This window comes from Mytilus trossulus, chromosome 9 (assembly GCF_036588685.1).
Source record: "Mytilus trossulus isolate FHL-02 chromosome 9, PNRI_Mtr1.1.1.hap1, whole genome shotgun sequence".
NCBI classification, from domain to species: domain Eukaryota; kingdom Metazoa; phylum Mollusca; class Bivalvia; order Mytilida; family Mytilidae; genus Mytilus; species Mytilus trossulus.
The window spans coordinates 51,423,676-51,448,419 of record NC_086381.1 but is presented as its reverse complement, the minus strand read 5'-3'; the positions used below and the strand labels follow the sequence as shown (position 1 = coordinate 51,448,419).

Genomic DNA, 24,744 nt, shown 5'->3' with positions numbered 1-24,744 from the left:
TTGTATATTTCTATTACAGTATAATTTTAAATATGACTTGTATTTCAAAGTAAATGACAATTAATTCATTGAATGACTGCAAATTATGTCTCATCTGAAATTTGGAACTTACTAAATTTACTGTTTATAATCATATATATATATATATATATTTACAGAAGTGTATGGGATCTGCTTACTCTTCCTGAGTACCAGATATCACCGCCAGTTTTTTGTTAGCTAGGTTTGTTTTGCTAAATCTTTAGTTTTCTATGTTGCATCAGCTTTTGTGGCTTGTTCTTTTAAATATTTTTTATTTGATAAAAAGGATCCACTTCTAGAAAATAAAATACCTAAATATTTGTATTCTTTGACAATTTTAATGTCGTTACAATTAACTGTGAACTTGAGATTTGCTGGCATTCTGCCACTCGAAAAGATCAAAACTTTAGTTTTATTTGTATTTATTTTCATTTTCCATTCGTCACAATAATATCATCAATAAATTTAGTTCACTTTAGTTACATTTTGATAATTTTGAAGACTAAAAAAAATCAAACACACAACCATATGTCAACTTGCAAGGAGAACTAAATTAGATAAACCTTAGAAATATTGCAAAGTGATACAATTTAAAAAAAAAATTGCATCTCACAAAAATGCGCACGATTCTTTTAATTTTGATAATTCGACCAAAAACTCTTCCTGGGTGTTTTATATCTATGTGTACTTCATAAAAATGCAAAAAACTCATTTTGGTTCTAAAACCTCCATAAGCCTGAAAATCTCATGGCTGGTCACATATTCGTAAAATGTATTTAACATGTATTGTAGATTACAGATGTGTAAACTATATAATTACTGTGATAATGGGGGATCCAAATAAATATAAAAAAAACTAAATCAGTAGTATTTGATTAAACAGAAAAATAGTATGAAATAATATTTAATGATAAAAAATGTACCTATTGAAAGTGCTAGGGGTTGTAAATATATAGGAAGTTTTAAGTTATATAAGCCTAAAAATCAACAAATTTCACATATATATTTCATCATACTGTGACACCTGTGTTGTTAAATGGGAGTGAAATATGGGGAGCTTAAGTAATACATAAACTAAATAAAAATGAACATAATCTATTTCAACTATGCAGGGACATGAAACAAGAAATATTCATGACACATTCTGTAAATGTTGGTTTGACTAAAAACATCTACAACTATAGCTGTATTGGGTGAAATTGGAAGATATCCCTTATTTCTTGATGTAATTTTAAGTATGCGTAGATATTATAAATATATATTAAAGTCCTCTCTGACGCTCTTAATGTCTCTAGATCACTAAATAGATTTAACAAAAATAGTTGGTATAGTTGTATTATTATTCTTAATATATCTTGATATAGATCTCAAGCATTTTAAAAATTCAAGGATGTATTTAAAATCACTAATTTACCGGAAATCAAAACAGAAATATTCTTGCATTTAGAAATCTGAACTTTACAATGATAGACAAAATAAACAGCATGAAAATAAAGCTAAGACCTTACAGATTAGTTGAAGAAAATATTTGTATGGAAAGATATTTAATAATTTTGAATGAGGATGAAAGGCGACTGCTCACTAAGTTCAGAGTCAGTGCACATAAATTAGAAATTGATAGAGGCAGGTTCATGTATATGGGTCTTCGGTGGAGGATAGAATATGGAAATTATGCAACATTGAAGTTGAGGATGAAAATCAATTTCTTCTTCAGTGTCCTGTTTTAGAAAAAAAAGATCTGAAAATATGAATTACTTAAATAAGGTTAAACCAAATCCCGTGGTTTATCATATTTAGCAAATTTTTATTTAAAAAATAATACATCATCAGATAAAATCTGTTTTTTTAGGTTAAAATTATATCATCAAACTATAAATGTTGCGGTGCATCATTGGAAGTGTGTTTTGTTCAACTTCAACTATATATATTTAGTTGTTTAAAATCTTTCCCTTATTTAAAATAAACTATTTTAGAAAGGCATTCTTGAAATCACCGGACATTAGAGGATCTCTCAAAACAGGGAAACACATTTAAGAAAATCTTGAGGCTGAAACCATACAAACAGAAGATTTAATGAAATACAACTATGTTATAAATGTCTTCCAACAACTTTATCCAATTATTGGCTTTATTAGTTGAATGAAGTGAAGTCATAAGTCTTCTGTGCTTGGATACACCGGACTGCACCCTACTTAGTATTATCTACGCATTTGGAAGGGAAAATCAATGATTTTAAACTGTTTATAATTTTTGATACAATCCTTTCTTTTTACCCTCTTTTTACTATTTTCTCAACATTTTACCTGGTGACATAATATACTTTGATCGAATTAGTTATACATTTAACATGCTTAAAATATTTTTATATTTTTTGTTAAAGATTTCAACGGAACTGAAACATCAGATGAATATATTCTGAAAAGAGGGTTGAAAGATATCAGAGGGACATTCAAAATCATAAATCGAAAAATCAACTGACAAAGCCATGGCTACAAACTTGTTAATAACAAAGTAGACAAACAGACCAATAATAGTTCACAAACACAACATAGAAAAATACAGACTATTCAACACGATCCCTACCAAACAAAGGGGGTGATATTAGGTCCTTTGGAAGGGAAGGCAATTCTTACTTCTCATGTTGCACCCGTTGTGTTTCTATATTGTTAGTAAAAACTCGGTAATGAGTCTTATTCGGTAGGTCGCATCCGTGAAAAGGGAACGGGATTGCAGTTACGAAATAAGGAACATATCTGCTATCATCTGTGAAACGGATATTCCGTAGAGGTCAATCAACTCGTAATGGCGTCCGTAAAATTTACGAAGAGATTAATTTAACTTCACCATGTGTGTGAACGGCCATGAAGGGTTCTGCAGTGATTGAAAAACTTGCAGCATGTGTTTACTTCCAACATAACCCATTTGACATATTCATAACCGGGCATTTTTAAGTTCAAGACCTTCGGTGTTAAAATTAAAGAAATAACACACAGACTATTAATTTCGGGAAATTAGCGCAGACGTACATGTGTACATGAACGCTCTTTGTGGTCTTACTAATTTTCTGGAGGAAAATAAAAATAAACGAGAAACCTTTTTTAAATTGTTGTGTGACTCTAAAACGAGACTTTCTTCAAATGCATTGGTCTTTGTTCTGTTATATTATGTCAGGGTGTAATACCTTGAACTGCTCCTTCAGCAGTTGTAACATTGTTTTTTCTTCCTTATATCATCTCACTGTTCATTAGACGAGTAACTAAATTGACATTCTCTCCTGTGTTCAACTAAGTTGATTATTTGTCCAGTTTTTTTGTTCTGTTACCATACATATTGATGTCAACTTCGACTTACGACTTGTTTTATTTTTTTTTCATTACGAAATGATTGTGTAAGTGTAATTCTGAAGTTAACTAAAATTAGACTTGAGCCGCTTTAATAGTTTGCGAAGCAATTGTGCTAGACTTTGGCTGTTGTCGATATCATTCATCTTCTCGGATTAACGGTATTGCACACCACTACAACTCGCCTATTCGACGTAGGCCTTCGTTTAAATTCTTAGTTTCTATCACTTCAATATAATGCCGTCATACGTACTTTAAAAAAAAACCTTGCACGACAAGAGCTATGTATATTTTAACTGACAATCTAACAAAGTAAAAACAGCGAATTTCATACCATTTAATTGTGTGTTGTTATTTTGCTTTTTTTTTTTTTCATACACCATGTATCTTTTTTTATTCATAATTTTAAGGTTTAAGTGTCACGACAGACCAATTAACTTAAAGAAGGACACGTAAAACCAAACACAAATGTGTTTCCTAGATATAATACATAATAAAACAAGCCAGCTTCTTTCACAGGCTAGCACACGCTGTAAAGGGTTTAACAACGTATATAGTTATCTTTTTGCTAATTTTATCTAAAATTATAAGGTATTTGTAGAAATCTGGATATCTATTTACGTGTTATCTACCATGTATACGTTTATTATTGGCCTTTTTCGTCCTTTTCAAGTTGTGATCTCCGCAGGCTAAAATGAAATACCCCCCAAAAAAGGTAACATAGATTGAGTCTTCACCATATTTTCTACAGATAATTAACTTAAATTTGCAAATCTTTGAAAAAGTTCCGTATTACTAAACCTTTTTCATAACACATTCATTACATGCAGGTTTGTTAGCCTTGCAACAATGTGAACATAACCAAACGTGCAAGGGCTGTTTAGTCAGTCAAGGTCTTTAAAATCTTTAATATATGAACTAACCGCAGTGAAGTAATACTAGTCGAACATTCGGGAAACTTGACCCTCGTTTTGACTTGGTAAAACCAGTACAAACATCGAGGAGACGAGATACATTCTAAAATTTACTATTATATTTTCTTATCTCTCATATCATTTTTTTAAGATAACAGTGGATGTTTGAGAGGTATAACAAATATATTTAAACCCCGTAACATCTTATTTAAGGTGTGTGTGTTCCTCGCCAGGATCATCGTTAATGGTCGTATGCTATATAATAATGATCCCCTTTTATTTAGAGATTTCGAGTTGTTCTATTAACGTATAACACACACCTGATTCTCCTTCTGTTACATGCTACACTATCGGTGAACATTGATGGCTCAAAAACATAATATACAAATCTGATAGCACACATATGACATAATGTTAGGAAACGTGTCTTTTGTTAAAGATTTTATTTAAATGTCTCCATCTAGATGTATGTCGGTTATGTATGTTGCTGGTTTGCTGCCTTATTGACGTAAACCTCACATACTTCTTATTCACGCAGTGCCCTATTTTCCAGTGACTGACATTTATAATTATATAAAACTGTTCGCACTGCCTATTTATCTTCAAATATAGAGATTTATTTTTTTTATATTTTCTGCATCACGTTCAGTGGAAAATAGTTCACGTATAGTAACGATTTTTTTTCAGAAAGTCAAAACATACAGATTTTGCAAGTGTGTTCAGTCTACTTTATTCATCACTTACCTTCTTTAGTATTTTTTTTGTAGTAAAGATAGATTTGTTTACAGAAATGCAGATGCGCACGTGTTTTAAATGTGTTTTCCTGTACCAAGTCAGGAAGATGGCCGTTGTTATATTATTGCTCGTTTCTGTGTTTGTTGCATTTTGGCGTTGCGTCGTTTGTTTTCTCTTATTTATGAGATATTAAGATAAGACGTGGCACGGTACTTGTCTATCCAAAATTCATGTATTTGGTTTTGATGTTATATTTGTTATTCTCGTGGGATTTCGTCTGATGCTCTGTCCGTTTCTGTGTGTGTTAAATTTCAGTGTTGTGTCGTTGTTCTCCTCTTATATTTAATGCTTTTCCCTCGGTTTTAGTTTGTTACCCCGATTTTGTTTTTTGTCCATGGATTTATGAGTTTTGAACAGCGGTATACTACTGTTGCCTTTATTCATGCATGATATCGGAGCGCACTGGTTTTCGAATATGGGTTGTATAAAAACAGATATATTAGATCAAAGCAATAGGACAAATATGTTCCTATTATAATTGTATACATTTATTAATTCATACCAAATGTTCATACAGGGTTTTACAGTACTAGTGATCCCAAGACTGTGAGGTTTTCATTTACTACCAAAATTACCCATTTGGTTTTACATTTTGACAAAGTAACAGCTATTCGTAGAAACTATTTTGTTTAAAGAATGTACTAATTTTTAAAATGTAGCTTCAACTGTAAAACAAACCTATACTTTTCAATTGAATTGAGTTTAATTTCATATGGGCTTTTAAAAAAACCAAGTCTGTTAGTTTGTAAAGAAATCAACATTATTTTTCTTCTATGTCTACAACTGTCAAAATTTTGTTTTCTGTTTTCAAATTGATATTGACAAAACGTTTTATCTTTATCGGTGAGTTCTTTAGTTCTCAGAAAATGGGAACACATACTTAAGGAAAATGACAGGATATAAAAACATTTGCATAAACAATAGTATACATCATTTCATGTTTTAAAACATATCAAATAATTATATTATACAACATAGTATGTGTGCATGTAACAATACATCACAATACGACTTATTTTGCAATATCTAAGATGCATATATATTTGACTACAGCTTTTCTAAATATTTACATATAAGTATAACACAGTAAAAATAACGACCATGCTTTTCTTTAACACTAATTGTTTTTTATTCCTAAAGCATATCATAAGAAGTGTTTTCTAACATTTTATCATAATTCTCTAACGTCACAGTACCAATCTAGACCGGGTACCCAAATTGCACTTATTTAGCATAAATAGCAGCGAAAAACAACTTTTCTAAGGAACTAAACAATTTGTATTTTTGGATAATTTGACATTATGCATGTTTTCCAAAAAAATAAATATCTTTATATATTCACTAAACGTTCAGTTTATATCATCAGATGAAGTGTCAACTGGAAAAAGTGAAATGAACGAACACTACACCATGCGACGTCCACAAAAAAGTCATTTTTTTAAAACAAGCAATTACATTGTTTTGCAGGAATCCATTTCTTGAAAATTAATAGAAAGCATAGACTATTGTCAAATTGTTCTTAATTTTTGGAAGAAAAGAAACAAAACATCAGTTATTCGGTTTTTACAGACGTGAATAAAGGCATTGGTGCAATTTGGGTACTCGTCATTACCGAACCGAACCATAGGTCGTTTGAAGGTCGGTTCAACCCTATTTTTCTACGTTTTATATGGATTCAAAATTAAATGTGTTGCACTATATGATGCATAAGGATCAGATAAACGTAAGATGGAAACTTGTCTTGATAAAAAAGAAACGTAGGTGGACAAACTGTATAAATAGGTGCACTTTGGGTTGCCTCATGTACTTGTTTGGCATCTTTTTTTTCGTAATTTTTTTGTCATTAATCAGGATATGTTTTTTTCGTTTAAATTAATTCACAGTTGCTCGAGTCGAGTTTTTTTAGCTGACTATATATGGTGTTGATTTTGCTCATTGTTAAAGGCCGCACTGTGAATAATAATTTCTCCAAATTCATATTGTTTTGACTCGCTTTTATCTTCTATCTAATACAACGTATTCTTCTTTTATTAAACTACACCCAATAAGTTAGTTTTAAACAGTTCGTCGCCTAGTATGACGGTGGAAATGGTGACTGATAAATGTGGTCATGAATGGTCAAGTCGTGCAAAATCGCCACTTAAAAGAACGACTCCTCAAAGAGGTGTTGCAAACGTTCTTGGGCGTACATTGAGCGTGGTGCAATTCTCGCTACACTCATCTATAATACTGGGTTAAAATGTGACGTCCACATTCTGATCTGACGAACCTACGTATTTATTGGTTTACATGCCGGTCGGAAGGAGTTAGAGTGACAACTTGTACATGCAAAAGACTCACTTTGGATGACAACAAAATATATACATGTATTTATTTAAAAATCAGCAAACAAAATAAGATGATGAAATAAGTTTTTCAGATGTTGAGTTTCATATGTCGTTTATTTAAACATTTTAGGTTTATTTGTGGATGGTTAGAATGAACATTTCACTTGTTGTCGTTATAGTCACAAGTAGAGAAATTTGCGTACACACAATTGTAAACGTTCATGCTAAATAGTTCTTTTCATTACATTTTAACCCAAATCACACATTGTCATTGTTAAATATGTGGCCATACAAATTGAACTTCCCTAAATCAAATAAAGTCTGTAATGTGTATGATCTTAAAAATAAAAAAAAATGCAAAGCACAGAAAATTGCAAACAATTATACTGTACAGTATTACAAAATTTTATATATAGAAACACTAATTTTGATACTACTGCTGTATTATCTGGCTAACGTTATATACACGTAGTTTTCGTGTATTTCTAAGTTAAAACACTAATTAAATTATTGTTTTCTTAAGCCGATGGATCTTTTATTTCATGATGTTCTACCTGTACATGACTATATTCTGAACTATCATCAACGACAATTTGTCTTGGTCTGTCTGTTCCACTTGTGACGTCATAGTCATTTTCCAATTCTTCATTTCCACCAGACTGCATGGTATCATAATTGCTCTCAGTTGGAATCTGATACTGACTGAGTCGATGATGTTCCATATGATCATAGGCATCGTCGACTGGGTTTTTTCTAGTCTGTTCGCCAGCATGGTCAGGTGTTTTCTCTTTTGTAGGCTTGTTGACCTGAGCGTATGTAACTTCATTGGTTGGAACAGGAGTTTGTTGATGTCGAGTTATTGATGAGTTCCGACGTCTGAACAAACAAAAAAAAAAGATAAGTGATAAAGTGAAAGTTCACGGATTGAAATATCAATATAATTAAATGCATTTTCTAAAATAACATCAGTGTTTTCAAGTTTACTGCACCAGTTTAACATTTTAATACGTATTATATCTGTAATGATGCTCAAACTTTGTGATCTTGACAAACCAGATGCAGACGTTACTCTCGGTCGTAAAATAAAGCTCTAGTAGTTATCTTAGTACCAAATATGTGCCCAAAACAACAAATCAGTAATTTTATTGGTTAATTCATGAGTCTGAGTACAATAAAAATGTTCGAATGTTGTATGACCACATGCCTGATTTTCAATAGGACAAAAATATAAATAGAACCTGAACAATGCATGAGCTTGAGTATGTTGTCGTTCGTCAGTTTACACATGGTTTCCATGCAAGAACTCTTAGATTGCAAGTTATTAAACGGAATGTTTTGGAAGAATAGACTTCGTCTTCAAAACTCTTGATCACGTAACCTAAAATATAACTATTCCTCAATATAAAAAAATGTAATAAAATTCTAATATAACGGAGTATTAAATATATTCAAGGTATATTGTCTTAATTCGAGATAACAGATTGATAATCCGAGATTAGGGATTGGGACTATCAAACGAAAACATCAAGGAGTTGCATTTTAGCTTATTTATGAATTTATCAATAATGTAACAATAAAAGATAGACTTAAACTGTAACAGAATGAACAGTCAACAGTACAAGATCTCCAAATATCAATATATGTAACCATCAATTAACCCCATTATGTTCTCCGACTGAATTTTTAGCTCAAAAACCCTTGCTAAGGTACTGTTAACATAATTTGCTAAAATACGTCGTTGATCAATACAGAAATGATCAAGAAACTTATGTTTCTACTCAGTCATGCAAATATGGTTGAATATTCATTTGGCTTTTCTTATCAATCCTTTTTGGTGAAACGCATCATAGGTACCTGTATTTGAATTGTATATTTGATCTAGACGCGCGTTTCGTCTACAAAAGACCCATCAGTGACTCTAGAATGACAAAATGTTGAAAAGGCCTAATAAAGTACGAATTTGAAGAGCAGTTAGGACAAGACATTCCTTAAAGTTTTGCCAAATATACTCAAGGCAATATCATATAATAGCTTCTCGCTTATGCAAGTTATTACAAAATTGGACAATAGATTTGAAAAAAAAAAGAAACATATTTGTAAAAAATGGTTATAATTAGGTGATGCAATTCTGTCTTTTTGTTTTTATATACTTGAGGTATACATTTACAACTTCAAAAGGATAATAATAAGTTTGGTATTTATATGTTTCAATTGCTAGAAAAACTATCGATAATATCTCATTACATTTTTTACTCCAATTTGTTTTTAACTGCGACATCAGTTTTAAATAAGAAAATATACTTCCAGTCCTATCCATTCGATAATAATTTTAGCAGGAAACCATACCTTATGCATACAACGATCACTACAATAAAAACCACAACAGCTTGTACGGCTGTTATAACCAGTGTTATCAGTAGAATATCTGAAATGTATATGAACAACCGTTAAAAAAACAAAACTAACGAACTCCCAGGGAAATTCAAAACGTAAAGTCCTTTATTAAATGACAAATCAAAAGCTCAAACATTTCTAACGAATGGAAACCACAGGTCATAACCAGACATTTTCCTATGTAGAAAATTGGGATTAAACCTTATTTTATAGCTAGCTAAACATCTAAAATCTCACTTATTCTATTATGTTGACAACCATAAGTGAGTAATTAAACATAATGAGTAAAAAACGTCAAATTGTTGGTACATCAGTCAACATTATTATAAAATCTTAATCATAAATAACTGTTGAAACTGAATGGCATGAAAACAAGGTAAATAAGGTATATAAGTAAAACAAAAAGACAAATGTGAAACAAGAAGTAATTTTTAAGTGACAAACTGCATTAAAAACAACAAGAATATGTCCATAGTACACAGATGCCCATCAAGACTGTTATTTTTCTATATTCAGTGGACCGTTAAAATGGGGTTAAATCTCTTTTTCGGCAAATGAATACGTAAGATCATATCGAAGTGGACATGTGTACTAAGTTTCAAGTTGATTGGACTTCAACTTCATCAAAAACTAACTCAACCAAAAACATTAACCTGAACACTTTACCATGAGCGGGACAGACGGACGAACGGACGAACGAACGAGGTAACGGACGCACAGACCAGACAAAATAATGCTCATAAATGACTTAAAAATGAATCTAAAAATACAAAGAAAAACAAAGAAAATTAATACGTTATTTAGATGATGAATAATGTCAGAACAGGCGATTTGCTGTCACGATATCACAGTAGCATGGGTTCGAATCCCGGCGAGGGAAGAACGAAAAATTTGCGAAAGCATATTAACAGATCTAACATTGTTGGGTTGATGTTTAGACGAGCTACATATATATATGGATATATATACGAGTCTAAATTGAAAACTACGGTCAAACCGATGATTGCGTTGGATAAAAACCGCAACTTTTATACGTGTGCATGTAACACAAATGTCGTTGTAGAAGGGTCTAAAAACAGCACAAACAACATTTTCCAAAAAGACCAAAGAAGTGAAAAAGTATTTTTAAACAAAACGCATTTGACTAACAGGTCGAACAACTGATGTTCTTTAACCCTGCTGACTGCCATTGGCGATTGCCAAATAAAATTGATCACAAGATGTAACAAAATGGATCCAAATATAAATTTAATACGTCACAGAAAAAAAAAAATTGTTAACTTGTGGACAGGATTTTGTGCCACAAACATTCGGTGTCAATATTTCTTTAGTACACCATGGCCATATCCGGATTTTGACAATAAATGTCTCTTCAGTGATGTTAGGGATCGAAACGGTATTTGGAAGGCCATATAAAAAGCACCCTCACTTTTAGAGAAAGTACCCTCATTTTTAGATTAACTCTTGAATTTTAAGAGTCAATAGAGGATGAACTGATGTATATGTAAAATTGGAAATCGAGGAACAGAGAGAATGTACAACATATGCCGTACACAAGTAACATGCAATTGATAAATCATACACGGCTATATAACGGAACATCAAATGAGTAACTTACTATTACTCGCTTTTACATTAGAATCCAGTTCAGGAACTTCAACCGAAATTGTAAATGTTGTAATATCGGACGCTGGTACAGTATCTGTTATGGAACAAACGACTTGAGTTAGCATACATGCATACATTCATACAACACAGAATACTTATACAAATAAACTAAATAAGGCGGGTCAAAAAGAAAAAAAAAGCCAACTTTATATTAGTACATACAAAAAGTAAACTCTAGCCTTTACCATGTTTACAATAAAAAGGCTAGAATTGGAAGGAATATTGTACGTTTAACTCAAATAATTTCAGATAAAATCATAACGATACAACCTAAAAGTGTGAGTAGATTTCCCTTAATCAACAAATATACTACATTTCTTTTAATAATTTTTTTCCCAAAATTTAGCAAAAAAGATTCGGTAAAAACACGTAAGCATTTAATAGGTACATGAAAAATGCAGTTGTGTTCTGACATTTGATTGTGCTGTTGTCTCTTTGACTCATTCTCACTTTAAGACTATTAAAAGAAACATTAAATACAAACGTACTTTTGGTCGTGTTAACAATGAAGTCCAGTTCAGGAATCTCAACCGAATAAGTAGATGGTATATTTTCCGGCGACGTCTTATTTGTGACAGCACATAAGACTGGTAGTTTTTCTGTGCATTGCCTGACATATGTATATACCCGATGATCACATGTTCGTGTGGTCACAGCCATACAGTATTTAGGTTCAAATTCTGTAAATTAAGTACTTGATGTATAATATGCATGTATGTTTGTTTTGGTTGATGTATATTTTGACCGGGTATTTTATTTCTACTCTTATTTATCGTATTTTACTAAGAAGGCAATACGCGCTTCGCCATAAATTTCACCAGTAACATTCTAACCCAACTGCAATGTATAAACTTTATATAGTATATTATTAGATGTTGCTAACTAAATAATTCAACAGTCATTTGACAATTGTTTGATCAAAGTGATATCTTTTTTTTTGTATCATTCAGATTTCATTAACATGATTTGTAATGCTTTTTTTTTAACTAACACTTCAAAAGAAAGCAACTGTTTTGGACATAAAATTTCCGTATCAATAATTTCTCCTTCTTTAAAGAGACATTTTTCATGAAAATATCGTCAAAATAAAAAGTATGCCATTATCATGATTATAGAACATAAAACAATAATTGCATGAAGTCTATTTTCCTTAACCCGATAATGTGACTATAAGGTTAATGTTTGTCAAATAGTTCTTCAATAGTTTCGGTTCTTATAAGTCTGTGGTATTCAAATATTTGGTTTTAATCGTTCCTGATGAAGGTACATCCAGAATATTTCAACGATGCGCAATTGTCGGTAAACATTTTCGAAGTGGTAAATCGATGTAAAAAGGGAGTCAGAAGAAATCCCAAAAGACGAACTACTGTACATCAAGTTACCAAATTAGTTATAAGTAGTTAATAGGGTATAGTGAAGATATCACACTACACGTTACATACTACGTTTTTCCTATAACAGTTGTCAAATATCAAGAAATTTTGTTTTATGTAGAAAATGATGTATTGAACCCAGTTTTAAATCCTGCGAATATAGTTATCAAAGGTACCAGGATTATTATTTAGTTTCGTCTACATAAGACTCATCAGTGAAACCTTAATACAAATTTTATGTATGACCGATTGATTCATCTGATATTTAATGTATTTGCAAAGGTATAATATAAATTATTTACTACTTTGTATTTTTGGATACATACATAAGCCAAGCTATAATGAACATATAAAAGGTCAACTTTACTTTAGTTGTTACAACCTTGATTAATTTATAAATAACGATTAGAAATTAGTGTTGTTTAAAATCTAAATTAAAATACAGAAAATGTAAAAAATAGATACACAAAATCATATCAAACAGACGGCTTGGCTTATTAAACATACCAGGAAATGGTTAATATATGGTCTCCTTATATTAGCTAACCAAAATAGTCCTTCTTGCCATAGTTGTGACTGTTTGTAACGATCATATGAAACAAAGAGTTCTGGTTTACATTGGCTGAAAGAGCTTATCCAATTTTGCGAATGTCCGTAGAAACTGCGCATGCCTGATTCATGTATTAAAAAAGATGACAATGATTTAATAAACAAACTCAAAAATGCAGCCTAAAACAAAAACAAGTTTTCGTTTTACAGCAATGTTAAGGGTTGTAGTTAGGTGAAATTTAAAACAATTTTTAAGAAAATTTGAAATTGATATTGTTAATCAGAAGAGCCGTAGTAAAAGAACACAGTAAGCTTAGAGTATTAAGGGTTAATGACAATTCATTTCAAGATATTGTAATTTAAAGAAAGGGCGAGAAAAGAGTTACTTAGACTTTTAACTTATATTAAGCGCAGGCCTTATTTGGGTCTCAAATAAAATCTAGAATGTGCTAATATTTTAGAAACGACCCATGTTGAACTCTCCTAGTCTTTCATGAAAAAAGGATGGATGATATGGGGCACATTGTGTAACCTGTATCGTAAGTAAAAACCAACAGATTTCGAACATCTGAAAAAATCCTTAACCTAACAAAACTATATCCTTAATATAAAATGTTTATGTTGAAGTGATAAACTTCTTTCTCATAGTAAGGTTAGTGTACGTGCCTGTTAAACAATTCAAATCGCTGTAATTGTATGCACCTTTCGAAGTCAGGAGCCAGTTGGTCAGTGGTTGCCGGTTTTCCAACGTTCCGGTTGAAGGCTGTAGTTTAATCTTTAATTGATTACTTTTTATGCATAGTGACTTAAAAGGTGAGATGTCTCATACCACATTTTCACATTTTTATTTATATATTCTATATATATAAACTGCGTACACTAGCTGGTCAGTTGATTCATATAACCCACCAGAACAGTATCTTGAAATCGCATTACTCATTGAAAATTCATTTAAATTGACCATTGAAATTTATAAAGTTATGTAACGTGGAATGAAACTATATAATCAGAGGACGCATTTTTGAGGAGCTATAGGGGCAAGAAACAAAACAATACGCAAACTCATATTAGTTGATTAAACAAAACAGACACAGTTTCATAAATAAGTTCTTACTTGTACACAACGGTTTGGAGACTCCATTACACGGGCTTGCTCTAAAAGAACTATTTTGGTCGTGAGCCCTTGTAACTTTTAAACAATTTCCGATGTGTAATTGCTCGTTGATATTCACTGTATAATAACATAATAATAATGATAGATATAATCGACGTTCATATATTATGATTTTGCTTTTATTCTACATAAATCAGTGTTTTCCGAAAACGAAGATTGTTCAGTAAAATGATGTGTTTTGAAACTATTTTTATCAACAAAAATGTCTGACAAATTCCTAGGAAAATTTTCATAACCTAAGATGATTCGTACATTCAATTTATGGATGCCGTTTATCTTGGACACATCATAACTGTTCAAGAAGGACGACACTCAATTACAAAAACACAGCCAAAAGTTACCTGAAATTACTAGTCATTTTTATTTCTGCATGATCGTTTTCACTGTTTGTATTATCTGAATATCATGAATTGTGTTGTTTTTCCCAATAATATTTCTGAAAATCATCATAACACTTATTGTTTTGCATACAAATATTACTAAAACATAATATAAAATAGTTTTACAATACAAACTCCTTTCAGGAACAAATAATTATTGAAGCAAAACACATCACACAGGTCTGTAAAATGGAAATCATAATGACATAACTAAAACGGGAACATGTGAAAATTCTAGAATTATCAAACCCTGTGTGTCACAGAACATTGTTGGGCGAAAAGGAAACAAAAGAAAAGTCCACTGAACATATTAATAAAGACAATTTTTTAGGCAGAGCGCAATCGAATGAAAATTACAATCAAAGACACAACACTGTTTGATATACGGAGGAAAGTCTCATTCACAAATATTTTAGATAAGAAAATTAAAAACGTTGCCAGCAAATAAGATAAATGCATTTGAAAAGTTGTATAGATATGATTCGCGCAGTGCTTCTTTTTAATTTGATAAGTAAACATTACATATTACTGCACAGATAATCTCTTGTTGCTATTCCATTACCATTGCCAACTCTAAATGTTATGAATTGTACGAGTTTTTATCGCAGGGTTTTATTCATTTGAGTACAAACAAGAACGAAGTCACATTCAGCGTTTGTATCATTGTCAATTTTTTATTTATGATAATTATTAAAATGCTATATATTTGGGATATTTAATTACTCCGCCTCTGTTGTAGTTACTCTACCGTTGTCAAATTTGAAATGTTTTACCAGGTTAGATCGGTCTGTGTTGTTTCTTGTGAATGTATTTACACGTAAAGGTTGTTGTTACCTAACTGTCGTCTCTTTTGGAATTTTAGGATGGTGCATATCGCACTTTGCTATTTTTATTTGAAACATATCTGTAAAGTTTGTGTTGTAAATAGCTATTTAAACTAAAAACTGTGTCATTTTCGAAACTCAATAGCAAACAAGTAAAATAGGGAATACAAAATGAAAACCACAGAACAACAACGAACATAAGTCATCAACTACAAACAAACGTTACAGCATATCAAAAACAGTGACGCGCTTACGTAACTAGCATGCAGTCTTGAACTTTATATAATTATTTTACGAGATTGTATGGATAAGCAATTTTATAATTATTCCGACTACACACGATAGGACGTAACAGATTATCCAACCAATACATGATATCTAACACCTTGTCTAAACATCGACCCAATACTGTTAGATCTGTACATTTGCTTTCGCAAATATTTCGTTTTTCCTTCGCCGGGATTCGAACCCATGCTACTGAGATATAGTGACACCAAATCGCCTGCACTGCAGCCGTCCCGCTAGACCATACGACCACCTGGGCTCTACAAAAAATAAAGCTTTTAGTGACCGTGTGTTACCTTTCCCCGTCAGTTTTAATCTAGCGGCGTACTACAGTACATGATATATAAGGCATGGAGATGTTATTGTTACAGATCAGCTCAATTATCTATAGTAAAGGATCTTACAAATTAATGTAAAATACAGTCACAGAAAATAATTATATTTATTAGAACGTCTGAGTCAGTGACAACTCTACAACAGATTTATTCATCGGATCGCCATCAATGATGGTGATACATGGCTGTGTACATAATGTATATACAACTTGTTTAATATATTTATGTATATATTCAACACGTTAGACATACAATATACCAGGAAATATGTATAATTGAAACAGATAAGCTTAACACTGTATCTACTTTATCGATGTTTTTTTCTGAATTTTATAGTTTGTTCTTATGTTGTGCCGTTACATCGAAATCTTAAGTTTAGATAAAATTGGCGCCTTTAAACATGCTTTACCATGCCATATTCGTTATCTGCCTGTCAAAAATCCGAAGTATATAGTTGAATTGCTTGATGCTGGTACATGTCTGTTATATTTGTTATTTTGTAATTTTTTTGTTTTTTGTTACAAATGAAGTCGTTAATTATGTCATTTTTATGTTCATATTTTTCCTATTGGGACCTTTTTTTAAAAAGACGTCAACAATGTATGAGTGTCCTCATTGTTAAAGGCCGTGTGGTTGCCTATGATAGCTTATATTTATTTCATCTGAATGTTCAGAAATAGTTGTCTCATGGGCAATAACAACAAAATTCTCCTTACTATCATTGATTCATCTGAAATTCACTGCATCCGCTATATTAAAGTATGTACTACCATTTACCTTTTTTGTAGATAATAAAACAGTTAAAATTACTGATGCCATTTGCACAGTATGCGTACTTGTCTCCTCTGCATATTTCTTTATGTGAACAACCTGATATGACAGTGTTATGACTCATTTCAGAAAGGCTCAAACAGGAACAATTGGATTGCTGGTAAACATTTTATAAAAAAAAACAATAATTTATATAGCAAGTATTCAAGAAAAAAGTTCTTCAATCAGTTTCAATATCTCGGAACAAAGTAATAAAAAAAAGTCAAAATAATCAAATCTCAGTCGAAGAAAAGGATAAGATAAATGGTTTATATATTAAAAAAAAATCACACTCTTAAATCGGAAATAAGTATATTAACAGCAGATACAAACAGATACACACATCCGACTAAATTTATTTGAAATAATGAAAGGCGCTTTAAGTGGCACTTGCTACGAGATGTATAAAAACATTAATATTTGTTTGCTCAATTACTAATGAAATACAAATAGTGCAATAATAATTAGCTTTTAGCAGCCAGTATGGTTCAATTTTGTCAAAAAGGCTAAAAACATTTATTATTAATTATTCACTTGCAAGTGAATAATTCAACCTCATTAAATCTGTATTCATGAGAATTCAATTTAACCCCTAGTTAGAGATGAATAACACGTCCATTTTATAGAAATTTATCCTTTTATAGACCGATTTGATCCACAAAACATCATTCTTATACAAGTAAAAAGGCTGATAAACATTTTTTTTTCATCTATAATACGAAATTAAATAATTAGACATTGAATAATCCAACAGCACGAGTTTGCTTAATTATGTTAATCTGTATAGATATATATGTATGTTTATATGGTCATCGTTAAGAGGCCAACTTGCTACTTAATTAGATGATGTATAGACTAATATACACACGAAATGAAGCTACGTATTGTTGTGCTCGTGCTCTGTTTATTATTTATTTTAGACTTAACTAGCTTGAATAAATGAACATTGTTATTAATAAAATATTAAAAGTTGATTAAAGTTGGTGAACATGAATTTGACAGCTAGTGCCCTTTTAATAAATGAATTTGCAGCAGAACAAAAACTGAATATCTTGAATGAATGTAAAATAAATGAATGATAAGACATGTTAGAGAATATAATGAAATATAAAAAAGAAGATGTAGTTTGATTGCGAATGAGACAACTATCCACAAAAGACTAAAATGACACAGACTTTAACAACTATAGGTCACCGTACGACCTTCAACAAATGGGCAAAGCCCATACGACATAGTCAGCTATTAAAGGCCCCGATAAGACAATGTAAAACAATTCAAACTAGAAAACTAACGGCCTAATTTATGTGAAAAAAAATAACGAAAATCAATTATGTAACACATAAACAAACGACAACCACTGAATTACAGGATCCTGACTTAGGATATGCATAGAACGTTTCTAATAACTAGTTGTAAATCTAACATTATGCGCCTGATTTATAAAGGGTAGGTGTGAACAACATAAGCAATAATTCAGTTTCATCTACATTTGGCATACTAAGATCGTAAACATACAAATGAGGCTTAATGAAACATTATAACACTAAAATAAAAGGCTAAGAGAAGTTACTGTTTTACCATGTTGAACCCAATTGAAATGAAGTAGAAAGTGAAGATGAATTAAAAGTACCATAATGTCAGTTTGAAATAAAAAGAAATGTTTGTTATTTAAACACATTTCGTTTTTTTGATAATTTGAAGATTTTGAAAAGAATATTTTTGTCTCCCATGTATATTGTATTCACCTGTGTATGTTAATTTATTCAAAGTATTTTTTTCCTAATTTTATAGTTGTGCTTCTGATATTATATTTAATCTCCTCTTCTTCGTTTTGTTATAAATATTGTGTTAACAGTGTGTCATAGATCAAATATGTTCGTTCAGCGTGATGAATAATTAAAAATGTATTACGTTTTATAATTGCAACTGATCATGCTAATGGCGTTGTCAGTTTATTTTCGATTTATGAGCTTAACTGCCTATCTGGTATCTTTCGTCTCTTTTTTACTCGTTTTTGTTAATACATCTTGTGAATGAGTTACGCCATTTCAAAAACCTTTAAATCAGTGATTGTCATTTGTTGGTGTTTCTCGTTTTTAGTTTTTGATATATAAATGAAACCGAAGGTGTGCCTGATTGAATTATTTAAAGCATTCAATTGCGTGTACCTTTACAGTTTGTTGTTCGCTATGAGTCAGAACTTCGTGATGAAGGCCTTACTTCGACCTTTTTGTGTTTAATTTTAACATATTGTTACTTCAATGGAGAGTTGTTTAATAGGCACTTTTATCAAAACTGTTTTCTATTTAATTCAATAGCTGATGCACGTACCTGTAATCCAATGTAGTCATAGTCTTCACAATACTGCAAGCATTGCCCCAACTGATCGCCATATTGAACACGTTTATGTTTTTCTATGAACTCTGGTTTCACGTTCACACAATCTAGAGTAAAATGGAAATAGTTTTGTTGAGATGAAAGCAGCATTTGTACTACTAGATGTAAACAAACACACACGGAAATGAATTGACGGTTAAACAAAACTCAAATAAAAATGGTATTCTTAATTGAAATAATTGAGGTACATAAATTATTGTCTATGAGAATTTAGATACGGTTTATTGATTTTTCATTTATTGTGTAATTTGTCCGCATTTAGCTGAACTTCGGTTCAAGACATTTTCATTTAGTAAATATTCATTCTGTAGTTTGCAAAATATGAACTCTTGATGTACAATATATAGGAAAAATACAGCATGCACCTTTAAAACTTTTAAGTTAGCAATTCTCTGTAAGCATCAAAGGAATCAATAGGAACTGGGAAACCATAGGTGTCAGATTTCCACCAAATTCGGCATATATGCTTCAAATATGATTATATTGAGAAAAAAAAAATCTTGTTTCATGTGTATGGTTGCTATGGTAACCATTGACCTAAAATTTTGGCTTCAAATTCAATGCTTTTTAGGTGAAATTGGGATAACTTTGGACTTGTGTACACATACCTGTACAAATTGTGCAATAAAATTACTTTTGATATTGTAATAACAAGCATAGTACTTGACTTTTAAAATAAAAAAATAAAATCAGCAGTCCATAATATTCTGGTATTAGCAAATCCAAAATACCAAAGATCGGTATTTTTAGATTTCATAAAAAAAATGAAAATTTACCTTTTTCTAGGCAAGATTTATAAAAGAACGCAGGCATCGACAGAAAAAAACTTTATTGCATAATAAAGACCAATGTATACTCTATCAAATATAAAAACACTGGAGATGGTATATTGCTGAATTTAAAAAAAACAAACTTTGAAAATTGTTGCCATGGCACTTTCTAAAATAATTCAATTTGTTGAAATGTGTATACCGCAATTATCAAACGCAATTATCAATATGTTGAAATTGATTTAATACAACCTATGTAATGGTTAGAACTTGTTTTTTTTTACCTCTGTCATAAGACTAATCTTAGGTATTCCTACCTTTATATTCAACCCATTGGGAATATTCTACAGGCGCATCTACCCAACTTAATGTGCCATACGTGTCAGGGAACTGTATGTTATCATATAATCTAATCATTTCACATATTTCGTTTGCCTCTTTCCATGAATAATAGATATCCGTGACATATGCAGAGGGTATCTCTCCTAAAATAAAGTGAGGTGCATGTACAAGTGTTATGGAAGTAAAAGTGTCAAAGTTTTTATTATTATAGTGTCATGAAAAGTACACATGATATAGTATAAGAAGATTGTACCAATATTTGGCATAATAATACCAACATTCTGTAAGTTTAAGAAATGTTTATTTTCTATTGTTTTGTTTTATAATTGCACATCATTTTGAGCAGTTGTAAAGGTACCTGCTGCTAAACCCAACACAAAGATATTAAGTACACTTTTATTTTCTATCAACAGATTATGACAATAAATATTTCAACTTCAACTTCTTCAAATTGATCTAAATGCACAATATGCTACGATTTTTTTCTACGCAGTATGTCGATCTATATTTTATAGAAGGAAATAATATAGCATCATCAACATATAATACTTTGTTTAGTTTAGGATTTCATAGTGTTGCAGACGAACAAACGTCATTAAAAATATTTGTCAAGTTATGACCAGGTATGATACGGGGCGTTCATGACCCCTTTTCCGGATAAGCTTAATTTACCAAAATTAAAGTCTTAGGTAGCAATAAACAGTTAGGAAAAATATTAAAAGTTGCCCTTATAAAATTACCATCCCCTTTTCATTGCTTTCTTGCAATATCAAGCTTACTGTTTGTGTCATATATGGGCATATGCAAATGTATGTAATCAAATCTTCCATAAATTTTGTATCCAGTATATAAAATGGTAAAATATCCTTTCTTTTGGGTGTATCCATGGCAACAATCTGCATTTTTTGTAATAAAATATTGCAAAAAGGGGGGGGGGGGGGGGCAGAAGATATCAAATATTTCTCCAAATTTGACTTAAAGTAATAAGCATATGTCTTTCATTTCATTTTTTTGTAAAGTTGCGTTAAAAACTTCGTGTAGAAAAAAAGTGTTAGTAAACATTACATTGATTTCTGGAGCGATTGCCGGTCTAGCTATGACGGATCGTCAAACAGAAAACAGCCCATAAAACATGTAAGAAGTAATCTTGATGCTCTTATAAACCATCTGTGAAGGCTAAATTAGCACTCATATGTCTAAAAATGAATTATATTACACGATAACTTTCCTATTCGAAAATTCCACAGGGGCCAAAAATGCGAAACTAAACTCCTAAGTGTGTATTGCTACCATAGTACAATTAAAAATATGTAATGAAGATCTGTTACACGTATTCCATTTGACTCGGGTGAGGGAAAGGTTGCCTAGCAACGTCTTTTTTTTTTTTGTAAATATTGAAATTATTACATAATATCTAATTTGATTTTCAGTACAAACTAAAACAATTCAAAATAAAAAAAAATTATGAAGAACTTGATGATTTGCTATGAACTCCAAATACATACATTTACATTTCCTGGCGTGCATTTTATCTAGCAATATACATTTTGTCTAACAATTGATGATTTTTTCCTCTGAAGTATAGACTTAAACAAACATTTACTTTGACATATGGTGTTACACTATACTATAAACATTTGCATTGCAGGTTACCATTTATCTTTTTTGAAATATTTCTTATCGAGCATAGTAACGCAATGTTTCTTCCCATCAACGAACACTTTTATTTGAAATTAAAAGACAACGAAAAACCTATGGTTCAATGTGAAGATGATGCACACAAAAATACCAAACATTTATCAACAAGGGGTGGTGTCAGAACAGTTTTTGATATATTTAATATTTAAAAGACATTAAACAGACGTGGCTTGTACTACTCACATATTTTCTTGAATAGAAAGTATAACCAAGACATTTAAAGAACTTATATGACGTAAGGTTCTAAAAGGTCTCATAAAAACAAAACCTATGATAAACTAAAAACAACTTATCAAGGCAATCGATATTGATGCAAACTATTTTTGAGATAGTTAAGAATTTATTATAAAAGGGGTCTGAGTGGTATGACCCAAGAATTTTATCCTTTTGGTGCACCAAAAAGGTCTTGACATTAGCATACAAATATGCATACGATTTGTGGGTTGGTTAGAAAAAAAATTTATTTAGAATAATCGACGATCATGAACGTGTTTTCGTATGAGACGTCTTTTATCATACTCCCTAGTTCATCAACTTTCTATCAGACACTGGTGACGTTAAGCAAAAAATCGGAATTAGCTGCAAGCTCTTGGCTACCGAATAAGTTGGGAAATATTCAATAATCAATATCGATACATTTCTTGTTGTCTTCTCCAATGATTATAGGCTCAAAAATGTTACATTATATACACTATCCAAGACCTTAATGTTACATATATTTCGAACTTCCAATACTTTAAGTTTTTTTTTTTCAGTATCAGGTTTTGTGTTCCTTAATAAAATAAATTCCTTAATGTTATTTAAGTAATTCGTTTAAACGATTTTTTTTTGGCAACTTCACGAACAATTTATTTAAGCATATGTATAGATTTTCATGTTTCAGACCTGAATATATATAACATATACTATTTTCATCGTAACTCATTTTGAAAACAGACATTCACTTCCTTGATCATGCATGTTGATTCAAACGTGAGTCACCTAGAAAAAAAAACTGTATTAGGCTTATCTGGTATATGTTGTATATAACTCATTTCCTTGATATTTTAAAGAAATAAAATGTTTAAACCGTTGAAAAAAATATACATATAGCTACATGCAGTATTTTAAAGTCACTTTTTTTTCTAATCATTGATATTTTTTTTCTAAATGTTGTTGTACGGTTAAATTTGAATATTTTCTTTTGACATCATCAATGAATTTCTCGTTGTTAAAATCGTGCATTGTAAAACCGTGTTTTATATTCAACGCGTGAATATATAAAAATTTCGTTTGGTTTATATGTGTGCAATATAAGAATATTAAACTTAATTAAAACAGAAGAACTGTCACTGTTTCCTCATTAATAAAAGCAATGACAGAATCAGAATTGAATCTAAAACTGAATGTTCCTTTTTTAAATTTTATTCTGAAATATCTTGATTAGAAAACATATTTAGCATCTATACATCAACGTGTGTGCACTCTTCAATACTTATATCTTTATAAACAAACCTTGTTGCACTATTCTAGAGTAAAACAAACAGGGACTTTCAATTAAATCAAGTTTTTATAACTCGAGATTTAGTCTTTAGTTTCCTATGTTGTGTCATGTGTACTGTTATATGTCTGTATGTCCTTTTACTTTTTAGCCATGGAGTTGTCAGTTTATTTTCGATCTATGAGTTTGACGGACTGTCCCTCTGGTATATTTTGCTTCTCTTTTACAGTGTATAAGTATCCGTTCGCACAACACAAATATATTAGTAGCTTGACAACAACAGGTTCATTCTCACTTACCTTTAGAGCTAATAATTTCCACATTTATGAGAATAATGCTAACATAAAACATGTAAATAACATCATTTGAAAAAATATTTTTCATTTCTAAAATGGCTTACATTCATCTCTACAAATATTGTTTTCGGTGAAACAAGGAAGTACATCAAATTATAGTAGCTATTTCCGCTGGTTTCACATATGGCCCTTCACAACTATGATTACATCGATGTAGATCATGTAGATGTGAACAGTTTATGTTTAATTCACATAGTTGGCACATAAGTTGTGTGCATGCGGCTATACATCAAATATCATAGGGTTTACTGAAGTGTTTCCTCGATTTCATTTATTTTTTGTTTTTGTTATTTAAACAAAACTAACACATGCTCTTACACGTACTTTTATACCTGGAGACAGGTTTAACATTGTTTGTTGGTTAATATATATTTAAAAACTATTATACCGACTCATTTCATCGAATGGCTAACAACAGGAACAAGACATAATCGACGCTTTGTCGCTTTTTAATTGAATATATCCAAATTAAACTATTTTGACATGATAAATTTGTAAATCTCAAAGAATT

The 24,744-nt window shown here is 30.9% G+C and overlaps 2 protein-coding genes across 2 annotated transcripts; both read right to left on the bottom strand.

Annotated features, from left to right (window-relative positions):
* Positions 1-5,486: 5,486 nt before the first annotated feature.
* Positions 5,487-12,135, bottom strand: LOC134683990 (uncharacterized). The gene is made up of 4 exons (XM_063543293.1): positions 11,949-12,135; positions 11,411-11,494; positions 9,745-9,823; positions 5,487-8,274 (listed from the first exon to the last, which is right to left on the bottom strand). Exons 1-4 carry the CDS (start codon positions 12,118-12,120, stop codon positions 7,917-7,919), a joined length of 693 nt encoding a protein of 230 aa, XP_063399363.1. The 5' UTR covers positions 12,121-12,135; the 3' UTR covers positions 5,487-7,916.
* A 1,169-nt stretch (positions 12,136-13,304) lies between these two features.
* Positions 13,305-24,298, bottom strand: LOC134684735 (uncharacterized). The gene is made up of 6 exons (XM_063544042.1): positions 24,177-24,298; positions 20,675-20,842; positions 19,522-19,634; positions 17,158-17,308; positions 14,497-14,613; positions 13,305-13,504 (listed from the first exon to the last, which is right to left on the bottom strand). Exons 1-6 carry the CDS (start codon positions 24,259-24,261, stop codon positions 13,305-13,307), a joined length of 834 nt encoding a protein of 277 aa, XP_063400112.1. The 5' UTR covers positions 24,262-24,298.
* Between the last annotated feature and the right edge of the window lie 446 nt (positions 24,299-24,744).

Excerpts from the sequence above, each read along its gene's own strand:
- LOC134683990 (XM_063543293.1), bottom strand. The coding sequence starts at position 12,120 with ATGGCTGTGACCACACGAACATGTGATCATCGGGTATATACATATGTC. Across the intron at positions 11,495-11,948 it reads CATTGTTAACACGACCAAAA|ATACTGTACCAGCGTCCGAT; the intron begins GTACGTTTGTAT and ends GTTCCATAACAG. Across the intron at positions 8,275-9,744 it reads GTGATCGTTGTATGCATAAG|ACGTCGGAACTCATCAATAA; the intron begins GTATGGTTTCCT and ends TTGTTTGTTCAG.
- LOC134684735 (XM_063544042.1), bottom strand. The coding sequence starts at position 24,261 with ATGAAAAATATTTTTTCAAATGATGTTATTTACATGTTTTATGTTAGC. Across the intron at positions 20,843-24,176 it reads GGAAATTATTAGCTCTAAAG|GAGAGATACCCTCTGCATAT; the intron begins GTAAGTGAGAAT and ends ACTTTATTTTAG. Across the intron at positions 19,635-20,674 it reads CCAATGGGTTGAATATAAAG|ATTGTGTGAACGTGAAACCA; the intron begins GTAGGAATACCT and ends ATTTTACTCTAG.